The sequence below is a fragment of the Alligator mississippiensis genome, chromosome 3, assembly GCF_030867095.1.
Source record: "Alligator mississippiensis isolate rAllMis1 chromosome 3, rAllMis1, whole genome shotgun sequence".
Classification (NCBI taxonomy): domain Eukaryota; kingdom Metazoa; phylum Chordata; order Crocodylia; family Alligatoridae; genus Alligator; species Alligator mississippiensis.
This window is the reverse complement of record NC_081826.1, coordinates 275,899,332-275,911,351: the sequence shown is the minus strand read 5'-3', so window position 1 is coordinate 275,911,351 and position 12,020 is coordinate 275,899,332. Positions and strand designations below refer to the sequence as shown.

Below are 12,020 nucleotides of genomic sequence, written 5' to 3'. Positions count from 1 at the left end.
CCAGGATTCTGAATATATGATTTGCTGTTTCAGTTCTCAGATAAGGGCCATTTTCTTACCAATACTATTTCCCCTAATCCAAGCTGAGCACGCCCCAACGTCTGCCATGCCTCCCAAGAACGGGGATTTCTCTGGACAGCTATTTCTGCTGCATGTACCGCTGGAAACATTTCATGCAGAGACATCAGGACCTAAAGAAAAAAAGATGTAAATGCAAGTTAGTCAAGAACAATGAAAAATCTCAAGCAGTTCACAAAGAATTATAACAGGCTTGTTGACAGCAGCCTTCTGCTAGAACAGTAGTTCTCAACCTGTTTTAGACTCAAAGCACCCTTTGGAAAGTGCCAGGTCTAATTTTTCACTTGCTTGTTTGACTAGAGAAAAATATTAGAGCAATTCTACTGCAAAGAACTCAGAGAAGCCACAGCAGGTCAGAATGATTTATGGATTCTATTGGAAATCTCTGGCTTTATCTTGTGAATTATGTTTGAAGGCCTAGCAGTACTAACATTGTGCAGCACCCCATGACACCCTTGAAAGTATTTCATAGCACCCTGGCTGTGAATCAATTTAAGGAGGGGAAAAGTGACAGAGATACAGGGTACATAAGAGCTATTTACTTTTAAATTTGAATTTAAAACTCAGACTGCCTTTAAAACAAACATTTCATTAAAAAAAAATTGTGCATTTTCAAAGCAACCTGGTACTTTTCATTCCCTATCTCAAAAGTACATTACAAAAGGAAATAAATAAGCAGGTCCCAGAATTTCCACATCTGCATGATCCAGAACCCAGTTAATTCACAGCTGACTGCCAAGCGAAGGATGAGATGTGCTACTGTTTGCTGCAGCTTTTCGTTCAAAGGGCACTGTACCCCACTCAGCTGGAGCACATTAGCAGTCATAACATAGCTGTTTGCTGCTATGCTGTATACCCTCAGTTCGCAAACCATCATCCTGGGGTGAGAGGCAGCACTGGTAAGGAATCCAACCCTGCAAAGAATATGGAATCTACAATATCCCCAATTCATAGGGCCAGGCTGGTGAAGGGATATGCCTACCAGTACAGTCATTTTGGAAAGACCAGCGAGTGGCAAAACCAGGAACAAAACTAGTTCAACAATTCTGTCTCAACTTTCTCTTCGTGCAACTGTTGCAAGTTACTGAAAGACAGCCTCAGTTGGAGATCACTATCTCAGATGCTTCCATACTACTTATGCTAATATGGGTGAGTATAAATAATGACAATTACATTCCACTGACACAGTAGAAGAGTCCACCACAAAAGTAGGAGTCATGTAGGAAGTCACTCTCTCAGCAGCTGAGCCACAATCACGAAAATGATTTGATGGGCAGATTAGGCTTCATATACAAAAATGTAAAACCTATTTCTCTGATGTAGATGTTCCATGATATATACTCCCACTGTCGGCAGATGGGAAAAAGTCTATGGGTTTTTTAAATCTCTCCCCACTCCTACCCCGCAAGGTGCTCAAATATTACTGGAATGAACACAGAAAAAGTTAAAGACATCTTTATTTCAGACAGCTAATAATGCTCAACAGAAACATTAACTAGCATAGCTTTCCAATACTGGTATATTGCTGTAGGACTAGACTTCTATATAATTATTGGTCAGTTTAATTCCACCCAATGAGTCTTGGAAGAGTTTAATAGGTGGCCGAAACTCTTCTGAGAAAATGCATAATTTTGCATAATAATAAATGCATCCTTTTTTTTTTCTTTTTTAAATTTTGTCATCAAGTGCCCTGCTACTAGAGGGAAGCCAGGCTGAAATAGGATCTATATTTTCTTTAAACTGATGTTCTTTTAGAAAATACTAGAACTTTTTTTTAATTTAGGCTTTAGCACAAATGGTATTAAAATCAAACCCTTCAATTAAGAGTTAGATTTTCAAAAAGCAGTGCCTAACTTATGCGAATAAACCAGATACCAGTTGGAAAGAAATGTGTTTATTTTTCTGGTGAAGTTTAAGAGTTGTATTTGTTTTAATTGCTCTCACTAGGAGTTGAGAACAAACGCAAAACAATACAGATCAGTAAGACCTGTATATGTCACATCATTTTAATCAAAGGGTTTGATATTGGAGACTATTATCCTTCCTTCTCATCTTCAAACAGAAACATCAGACTGCTTTGGACATTTGGATTTGATATTGATTAGAAGTCTTGAGGTGCAATTTAACTGTATTAGCAAGGAAAAGGGAAATTGTAATAGTGACTAATAAGGGCACTAACAAACAGGTATAAAAATAAAATTAAATAAAGAAATAGACACCGTGATGTTGTTGCTACTGGCAGTTCACAGTTGTGGTAGCAGAACTTGAATAAAAAGTAGTAAGTGCACCTGTAATATGACCCCCTGAGGTCCCTTCCAGCCCTACTTTTCTAAGTCTTTGTTCTGCTCAGACTGGATTAATTCTATCAAGACAGAATTCTGACATAGTTTACTTGTACTCTTTCATGCCCCATACATCTGGTAGCATTTATGCATACTTGAATAGCATACCGCATGCTAATATCTAGAGACAAATTCTAGTAGATGTTACCTAAGGGGCATGTCTACACAAGATGCATAATTCCCACTGGACTAATTCTACTGTCCATTAGCATGGCTGGCATAAACCGTGCTAATGCACAATAGATCAATCCAATGGGCATTAAGCGCCACATACAAAGCATTAATCTGTGCTAATGTGCAGTAGCGCTGATTATGGCACATTAAGTTCGTACCTGTTATTAGAGGTACTGAACTTAATGCACCATAATTACTGAACTAATTACCGTACTTACTGCGGCACATTAATGAACATGTAGACGTGGCCATTAAGCTTCCAGATTGACTTAGGCATCTTAATGTGATTCTGTTGTACTGTCCAAGTTCTGAAAATCCATTAAATCCATTTTGGTAACACGCTGTTATTTTAAGATTGAGTCACAAAAAAGTAGTAAGGAAAAGGAGTAGTAAGTAAGAATGGGAACTAATCCACTGACTGCAGAGTGGAAAAGACACTCAAGTCCACTTATTCACCTAAGTGGAATAGAATCTGGCCTCCAGTGACCAAGTCTTGACTTGAGTATAGGAGCAGCTGTTTGAAACATTTTCAAACACTGTTTTTCCCTATAAAATTATTTTGTAGAAAGTTGGTATAATAATGCTGCACTCATTGTATTTAAGTTATTTCCATATCAAATTATCTGTTCGCAGCCAAAGTTTCATTTCTAACTGCCTATCCCCCCATAAAAAAACTTTAAGCAGATCAAGCAGAGTTATTTTCCTGTCATGACCTCCTCCTGGACAATTCATCTCCAAATTAAATGAAACATGACTTAACCTAAAACTTTTATTTACTTTCCCAACAATTTTACTTCCTCCTTTCTCCAGTAGGGGGCACCACCACTAACCTCCTTATCATCCAGGTACCAGGCATCATCTTTTAATGCTTTCTTTCTCTTGTCCCATCCACATGCAATCCATATTCATAGCTTGCCATCATTCTCACATAACATCTTTTAAGACCCAGACCTTTGAATAATGTCCACACAACTACACTTCTTCTTGAAGCCTGTCTGCATCATAGCAATCCCTTCCACATCTTTGCTGCCTTGACATTGTGGCCATTATGAAGGGACCTAGGCCAGACTGTAGAAGTGTGGCTAAAGCAGAATGCCCCAAGGCCTGTTTCTGAGTGACCACAGAATGAACATTTTGCAGGGTTCAGCTGCCCTGGTCAGCAAAGTAAAAAAACAAAACCAAACAAATCAACATGTCCAACTAAACCAGCAATGAAATTAAACAGAGCAAAGGTCAAAAAGGAGACCATATAAAAGGTGGTCTTAAGAAAAATAATCCAAGATATCCTAGTCTTAGCATAAAAATGTCAGTAGTAGTGATTGGTAATTAAATATAGTTGTGTAAAGTTTCTTAGATAAATTGCAAAAGTGAAACCCATAATGTGAAAAGAAATGTGGCATACAACATTCCAAAATGGTGAAAGGACCAGATAAGAAATTACCCCATCCAGAACTGTAATGTTTATAAGGACATGAATCTCATCTAATTGATACCTTCCAAGTCCATCAAAAAAGTTGTTCAGTCTAGTTCCTAATGTCTCAGTAAAACAAAAGGTATGAATAAACCCAACTAGAGATTATTTATTAAAATAAACCATGTACAAATACAAGGTACAGACTGAAGAGAAATTTATTAGCGCACTCAGTAGTTTCAAGATGACTTCGCCGCACCCTTGAGTCTTTCTAGCTGATATAGGTAAAATGCTATATTGCACTGTTGCAGGTACCCAGATAAACACCAGTATAAGTGTTTATTGTTGTGCTTTGGTGTGTAGGCAGTAAAAAGCTGGGCTGTAGACTTTCTCTTGCTTCTTATTTTCTCTTGTCTACCGGTTCATCTAAAATCCAGGTAACAGCACCCACATCACTCCAGCCAGTTGATTCAAAATGTCAGTCCCACAGACTCCTTCATTAGTTTCCTTGTCCACTGCATCAGGTCTGAGCTGTGCGGTCTCAACTTTAACAGCTCTTCACTATTCAGCCCCTTCCTTGTTTATCTTGTGTTTTACTCAGTTGATATGCTTTCCTTCTCTCCACCATGACAAACATGGATATTTCATTTGTCTGATTCACATACAAGCCTCCCCAAACATTTTTCCATATCACCCATTATGAATGAAACATCTGAACTGCTCTATAAGTCTTTTTTCCTGTACATCCTTACCCAAGACCTACTTCTGCTGTGACTGTTACAGGACTAGTAAGGACTATGAAGTTGGCTGATGATGGATTAGTGAGTTTTAATAAACAAATAAATGAAAATCCCTCTGACTTCTGACTTAAAATGGGCCCACAGCTGAACAATTTTTTTTATTACCTTATTCTCCTTCACTTCACACCACTGCATGAAATTATCTGTTTAAAAGTGACTGCCTTTTAGAAAGGACAAGTTCAGTCCAGGTAGACTCCTGGGGCTGCACTGAATCTCACAAATGGCAATGGGGGTGGGGGAGGTCTCATCACAGCCTTCCTCTACAGAGCTTGATGCAGGATCAGTTAGGGCTGTGCGAAATATAATCATTTAGTTTGGATGTCCGTTTCACCGTTTCCAAGGGACAGTGTTTCGTTTCATTGTTTTGTTTCGTTTCGAAGCACTGTCCCATTTCGTTTTGTCGAAACTGTTTCGCTGTTTCAATGTGTTTCAACATTTCACCAATAGGTTATAATAGGGAATCATGAAAATGCCTGAAACTTTAATTTCTTGCCTGATTTGGATGAAAATTGCATGGATGGCAGCCCCTTCTGAGGGCACGAGGCCTGCCAAGTTTCAAAGAGATAGGTACAGAGGTTTCTGGGAAACTGCACCTCAAACTGTTCAAAGCAAAACTCCTGACACTTGCTGGCAGAAGCAGCCTCCTCTCATCCGACACACAGATCTGGGGGTTTGCACCCCTGGAAGGGCTGCGGGGCTGTGCCGGACTCCTCCCGGGGGTGCAGGCCCCCGTATCTGTGTGCCAGATGAGAAGAGGCTGCTGCTTCCGCTTGGGACCCATGCTGGGCACAGCCTGCACCCAACACCAGAGAAGATCACTGCTGCTGCCTGGGACTCCTCTCATCCGGCACACAGATCCGGGGGCTTGCACCCCTGGGAGGAGTCTGGCACAGCCCCACAGCCCTCCCAGGGGTGCAGGTCCCCAAATCTGTGCGTCGGATGAGAGGAGGCTGCCGCTGCCGCCTGGGACCAGCGCTGAAGCCAAGTAAGCCCAGCTTCGAAACTCAAATGGTTTAAAAACTTTCAAAATATTCTAAGTGCCCTTCTTTCATTTCAAAGCTGTTTTGAAGCCTTTTGTTTCATTCGATTTCGCTGTTTCGAGCTTGAAACTTGCTGAAACAGCTTTGAAATGAAACACTTTGTGAAATTTCACACAGCCCTAATAGTGTCTAAATGTCTAAAACTGTTCAAGGTCTCATCTTTCTAACTTCTTATTAAAAGCAATAACAGAGCTATCCAGCTGCTGTTTAAGAAACTCCACTAACCTCACTGAATTTAAAGGACTCTTCCTAAAATTGCATACTACATGAAGTTCCTTGTATACCACTATGAACATATGAAATACAATATTATCATCATCGCTATCATTAAGTGCTGAAAATATATTTTAAATCAACTTAATATTGTAGATAGAAGCTAACTAAGTTTTACAAAAAATCTAGAAGACTGCTGTTTGCTTAGGTAACGTTCTCATAACAATGAGAAAGTTTTCCCCAATGGGTCATGTGAGTGCACTTAAAAAACATTTTCTTTGTACATTTTACACTGCATCTTTAAAGGAGGGCATCATATCAGCACCCATAAAAAATCCATGCCATATCTGTTTCTAATTTTGAATGAATTTATGACAGCTAGGAGCAGTGGAAATATTTTCATATACTTTTGTGGGTTATGAATCAAGCTGTACATAAGCAATCACACCATGCCCATAGGGGTTTCTAGAAACATGAATGTTATGCCCTCCATTTAAAATTAGGCCCTTTCAGACTCCATTTGCTCTCTCTGGAAATTCTGAGAAGATCTGTCCAACAAAATGAAACATATGTTCAATGAAAATATGGATAGCTGACTGCTTAAACTCCTTTTTGTAAATATTTACAGATTCGTTTTGTGTCCTTTAACCACATATTTATTTGAGTTGTTTATTAAACAACGAAGTAATTTGTATTCTTGCAATATGTTAAATGCTGCTGACAACATATATCCTGTTGTACTGGAAAGTTGCTACATATTCACATAAATTCCCTTAACAGACCTAACTAATTAAGAGGTATACAGATATGCAAAGATTTATGCAATAGTTCCATCTCTAATGTTCATCCTGAAAACATATCTGAAATGGTTACGTTTTTCTCGTATCTAAAAGGAAAAGATGTGTGTGTAATTCTAGACTAGGGAGGGGATAATCTTTTTGGCAGGTGTGCCACAAATTAGCCTTGCACCCTCCCCAAGTGCCGTCCAATCCCCTTTCTCTGCCTGATCTGCTGCTCTGCTTTCTGCTCCCTACTCTGTGATCCCTGCCCATTCTCTTGCTCTGCTTTCTGCTTCTTGATGCTGTGCTGCCTCTCCCCTCCCTAATCTGTCACGTCGTACACAGAGGCTACCAGTGCCACTTGTGTAACTCGTGCTATGGGTTGGCCACCTGTGTTCTAGATTATAAAGATGCCTTGAATTTAATCCCAAAACAATCTTAATGTGAAACATCTTGCACAATGAAATGGGCAGATTTTTCTCTCATAGGCAAAATATTTTTCTGACAAAATATGCATTGTTCTTCTTCCAAATCAACAGCTAATGAAACTAATTTACTTACTGAGCTACCTAACAACAGTTCTATTATTTTTACTGACATGCTGGGTTTTGTACGAAAACCCAAGTGTAAGAAAACACAATTTAAAATACTAACCATAACACTTTTTGGAATGAATTACATGTCCTGATTTGGCCAAACCCCGCTCCCCCACCAAAAAAAACAGATTTTTACAGCTCATACTGGCGTCCTTAAAAGTAAAAAGGACATCAAATTACACAATGTTATGGTTACTGGAAGCTAGTTAATACTATCCATCCCACAAATAACATCTGTAATAGCCATTTGCTTGCATTATAGAGATGCTGCCAATTTAGTTAAGACCCAAAAGTAGCTATATTTTTATTTAAAAAAAAAAAGGGGGGGGGGTCTTCAAGAAGTTTCACAGTGTAAGAAACACAGGAAAAGTATCAGAAAACAAAACTAACTATAGACAAAGGGAAAGTGCTATACTGTCCAGTTATATTCCACTATTATTAATTTCTAATTAACTTATTAATTTCCAAAATTATAAAGGAAAAAAGAAACAAAAAACAGTGGAACCTAATTGTTACTTTGAAAATTACTTCAATTTTCAATTCTCTACAATGATCTTAATACAATGATCAAGGAATTTTTACAACAATATATAGTAATCTTTCCAATAGCTTTCAAAAGATAGTTTTTTTAAGATCCCAGCTCTGCAAAAATGACTTCCTGTTTCAATGATGTCTACCTGTAAAGCCTATGGAGCCTACATAATTATACACTCTCAGACTTGGTCTATACTTTCCTAGATGTCAGTACTTAAGTAGGCTATTGGAAAAGGGCTTTTATGGATGCAAAAAAATGAAGAGTGGACTCTGCTGCTATGAATCACCTCCTACAAACAAATGGGATTAAGGTAGCCTTGGAACCACTAATTCAGTTTAAAGGGTTGACAACCGATGGCCAGCAGACCATATCCAGCTCATGAGGAGGTACTATCCAGCACAGGAAATGGGTGGCACAGAACAGCACTGTATTGCCCATCACCTCTACTGCAGAGCCTGTTGCTTCACCGTCTCTGGTTCCTTCATTACAGAAGGGTTTGGAACCTATAGCAAAGATGAATGCAGGCAGCTGGCTGCTCCAGAGGGCAGAAACTTCCAGCTTGTAGCCATGGCCAGCTTGCAAGCTCTGGCCTGAGCTGGCAAAAGGCCCTGGTTTAGGTCATCTGGTTTGTTGGAAGCCAATGTCTTTACAATTTACAGCAAACAATCTCTACTGGAAATGGAGCTAACCACACTGTTGGTAGCAGGTGCCTGTTAGATGCACGATAGTTTAAAAGAAACCCTACATTGTAATCTTACTTTTGAAACTCTAGCCTGCCAGTTACCCTCTCTCAATCTCTGTTCCCCAATCTGTAAAATGGAGGGAATTCTACTTCTCTTCTCTGCTTGGCCACATCCAGATGAGTGTGCACGTGCTTCCTGCTTTGCCTCAAACCCCTTCAAGGAGGGGGCAAGAGGCACGTGCGGGGAAAAAAAAAAATGGAGAAAATGGAGAAAATTAGACCCCCGGCTGGGGGTCTTAAAAAAAAAATCAAAGTTTAAAAAAGTAGAGCAGGGCACAGTCCCCGACTGTGCCCTGAGGCAACCGGAGGCTGCGTCCTCCACGGAGGTGCTCTAGCTGCTGGAGTGTCTCTGTGGTTGGCCCCTCGCCCTGGCGATGAAACACGTGGCTGGCCAGGCCGCGTGTTCAGCACCAGAGCTCCAGTGCCAGCGAGTAAGGAGTTGGGGGGGCTGGAGGAGAGGAAAGGGGACCATGGCGAGGGGACCCCTGCCGGTCCTGCAGCCCCCCCAACACCTGCCCTGCCTGGCTCAACCACCCCCAGCCCCTCTGAGGCCCCCGGCCCCTGCCCTACCCGGCCCCATCCCCCTCGATCCCTGCCCCCCCCACCCCATAGTTTTAAAAAAAAACCCAAACCCCATCCCGCCACACTCCGGCAGCTCCAACTGTGTCTGGCTGACTGGGGCCCCACACACACACTGCCAGGCAGGGTGACAGCCCGAGCCCGGGCCCTCCTGCCCCCCACTGTCCTGTGCTGCCTGGGGGGCTCTGCCAGGAGGCCCCGGAGCCCCCCCACCCCTGCTTCTAAGGTAAGTAGAGGCTTTTTTTTTTAAAGTGATGGTGCCTGGTGTTGTGGGGGCAGCCATTGGGGGTTTGGGAAAGTGGGGGGTGGGGGAGCTATCGGGGGGGGGGGCTGCAGCAGCTGGTGGGGGATGGGACCAAGTGGGGCAGCAATCGAGGGCTGGGGTGGGGCATGTGGGCCTTGCAGGGGGGGGGGTTGGTAGCCCCCGCAGGGGCCACTTGGCCTATATGGGGGGGGGGGCTGAACCCCCTGTGGGGGGGGGGGGCCACTGCACTTGTGGGTGTGCAGCAAAATATATATTCATGAATTCATGAAATATGTATTTAGAGTTCACTTTGTTATTATGACAAGAGACATGCTTTAACACTAGATATATCAATAAAACATTGTCCAACTGATTGCTATCTCTGTCTGTATGCATGTCTCTCTCTCTCTCTTTATAGTGGTCTTTTGTTTTACTTGTGGAGGAACATGGATTTGGGGGTATTTTACAGAGTGACTTTGGGATTTTTTTTATCAGGGATTTTTCAGTTTTCCAATAGGGAACACCAGAATTCCTGCTAGGGAAGCCAGTGGCAGGACCCTGCCTGCTCAGGGCTGGCACCTTGGACCCAGCTGGCTGTGCCTGACCTCCTGGCCAACTGGGGCCAGGAGGACATGCTTTGATAGTTCAAAGCAGGCCACCACACCCAGAACATCTTCCGGTTGATAGCTGCCCAGCTGGCCGGGCCTGGGGCACACATGGCAGTAGTGCAGCACAGAGGCCAACTCTGCAGCCACAGCCCACTGGCAGCTGGCCCAGAGGGGCAGATGCCTCATCTCGGTCTGGCAGGTGCACACCAGGCCACAGCCAGGCAGCAGCCCCCACTGCCAGACTGCTGCAGTGGGTAAAGGGTGCAGGGAACTCTCAGGACTGCTTCAGCAGTCCAGCTGGCACAAGGGGTAGTGTCCCCAGGTACCAATTGGCTGGGCCTTAGAAGATCTTGAGAGCTAGTAGCCCTGAGCTACTTGCCATGGCAGCTTTTTATACTGCTGGAGCCAGGACAGGACAGCTATTTATACTGCTGGGGACAGCACAGGTGCTGGCCCAGGGCTCTAGCGCCCCCTGGCTGCAGATCCGGGAGAAGCCAGGCAGGGTTATTTTGCCCCAAGTGGCACAGTTTGCTCCACAACAAAGTACGTGTCTGAACACGTGTGCTGAGGCAAAAAGCCCCAGCTCAAATTTGCACCACTTCTATTTGAGCTCCTGCAAACGCACGTGCTTGCATGTGTGGACGCGCCCCTTGGGTTTCATTAGGATCTTTTCATCCAAGGCTTTAAAATCCGCTGGTGAATTCTAAGCAATAATTCCTATGGATTTTTTTCTTAGTTAAATTTGCAGGACAAAAGTTGTGAAGCTAACCTTCCAAATGTAACCTGATGCTGTGCTGTCTTTCTAATTCTGGAAAGAAAAATGTTCCAGGGCTCCTGTTTTTGCTCATAGCTTTGCTAAACAGCAGTAGAGCAAAAGTATCAAGAGTTTAGTCAACATCTCTAAATTTTCATTACTACCCAGAAAGTTCTGAAACTGTTACAAATCACACCAATTTTCACCTAAATGATGCAATTACAGTACCTAGGAAAACTACAGCAGCAGCAGAGGCAGATTCTGGAAGAGGAAGGGAACCTAAAAAAAGTAGAGAGATCAACCAATGGGGCTGTGCAGAAATACTCCCCTGCAGAAGCTGTGAAGTTCTGGGTGTTAGCAAAGGCAACAGAAAACTCCTGAAGGCCAGAGGCTTGCATGAAGAGTAACCACGCAGAATTCAGGGAGAGAAGCTTGTAGAAATCCCAATATACTACTCTCTCCTCTGCAGTTGGGAGTGAAGCAGAAATTGCTCTTGAATTGCATTGGTGGAGCCATCTGCCTAGCTTCTGTGCCTTCCTCCAGCTAAGAGGTGTCTGCTGAAAAATATCTACCACTAACTGTAAGCAGTTTGGAGCACTGACATAAAAACACATAGGAGCTTAGAGATCCATATAAAATAAACAGCCCTTCCTCCCAGGTCTTGGTTGTACTTTGACCCTGAGCATTTCACCTCTTCAACAAAAGAGGTGAAATGTCCAGGGTCTCTGGGACTCTAGCAATGGTGTCAGCTTCTCACTTACAAAACAGTTCTCACACTTGCCCAAGATTTGGTTTCATTCCTGTACTTTCATCAGTATCTTCAACCACAAAATTCCCTCTCTTTGATCAGCTTTACTGCTTCAGCATGACTCACTTGCCTTCAGTGCCTCATACTTCTAATGGAATGTAATCTATAGATCCCTCCAGGGCCTGGGCCAGATTCAAGGGGAGGCATATTCTTTAGAGCCTGGGCCCTGAGTCATTGGATTGGCTTTGATTTTAAAAAGTAGGTTTCCAATGTGAATGCGTGTGAATAAAAGCTTGAAAACCTGAGTTAATTGTAACAGTCTGTGACATCTCCCTAAGTCTGCAGACGGTCTGAAACAGTAGCTTTGGAGGTTTGAC

The 12,020-nt window shown here is 42.6% G+C and overlaps 1 protein-coding gene across 1 annotated transcript in view; it reads right to left on the bottom strand.

Annotated features, from left to right (window-relative positions):
- The window catches only part of TTC33 (tetratricopeptide repeat domain 33), an 87,159-nt gene that overhangs the window by 18,268 nt on the left and 56,871 nt on the right, over window positions 1-12,020 (bottom strand). Inside the window, exon 4 of the mRNA XM_006277873.4 lies at window positions 60-191. Within this exon, the coding sequence (XP_006277935.1) occupies window positions 60-191 (132 nt within the window). The remainder of the gene's footprint in view (window positions 1-59; window positions 192-12,020) is intronic.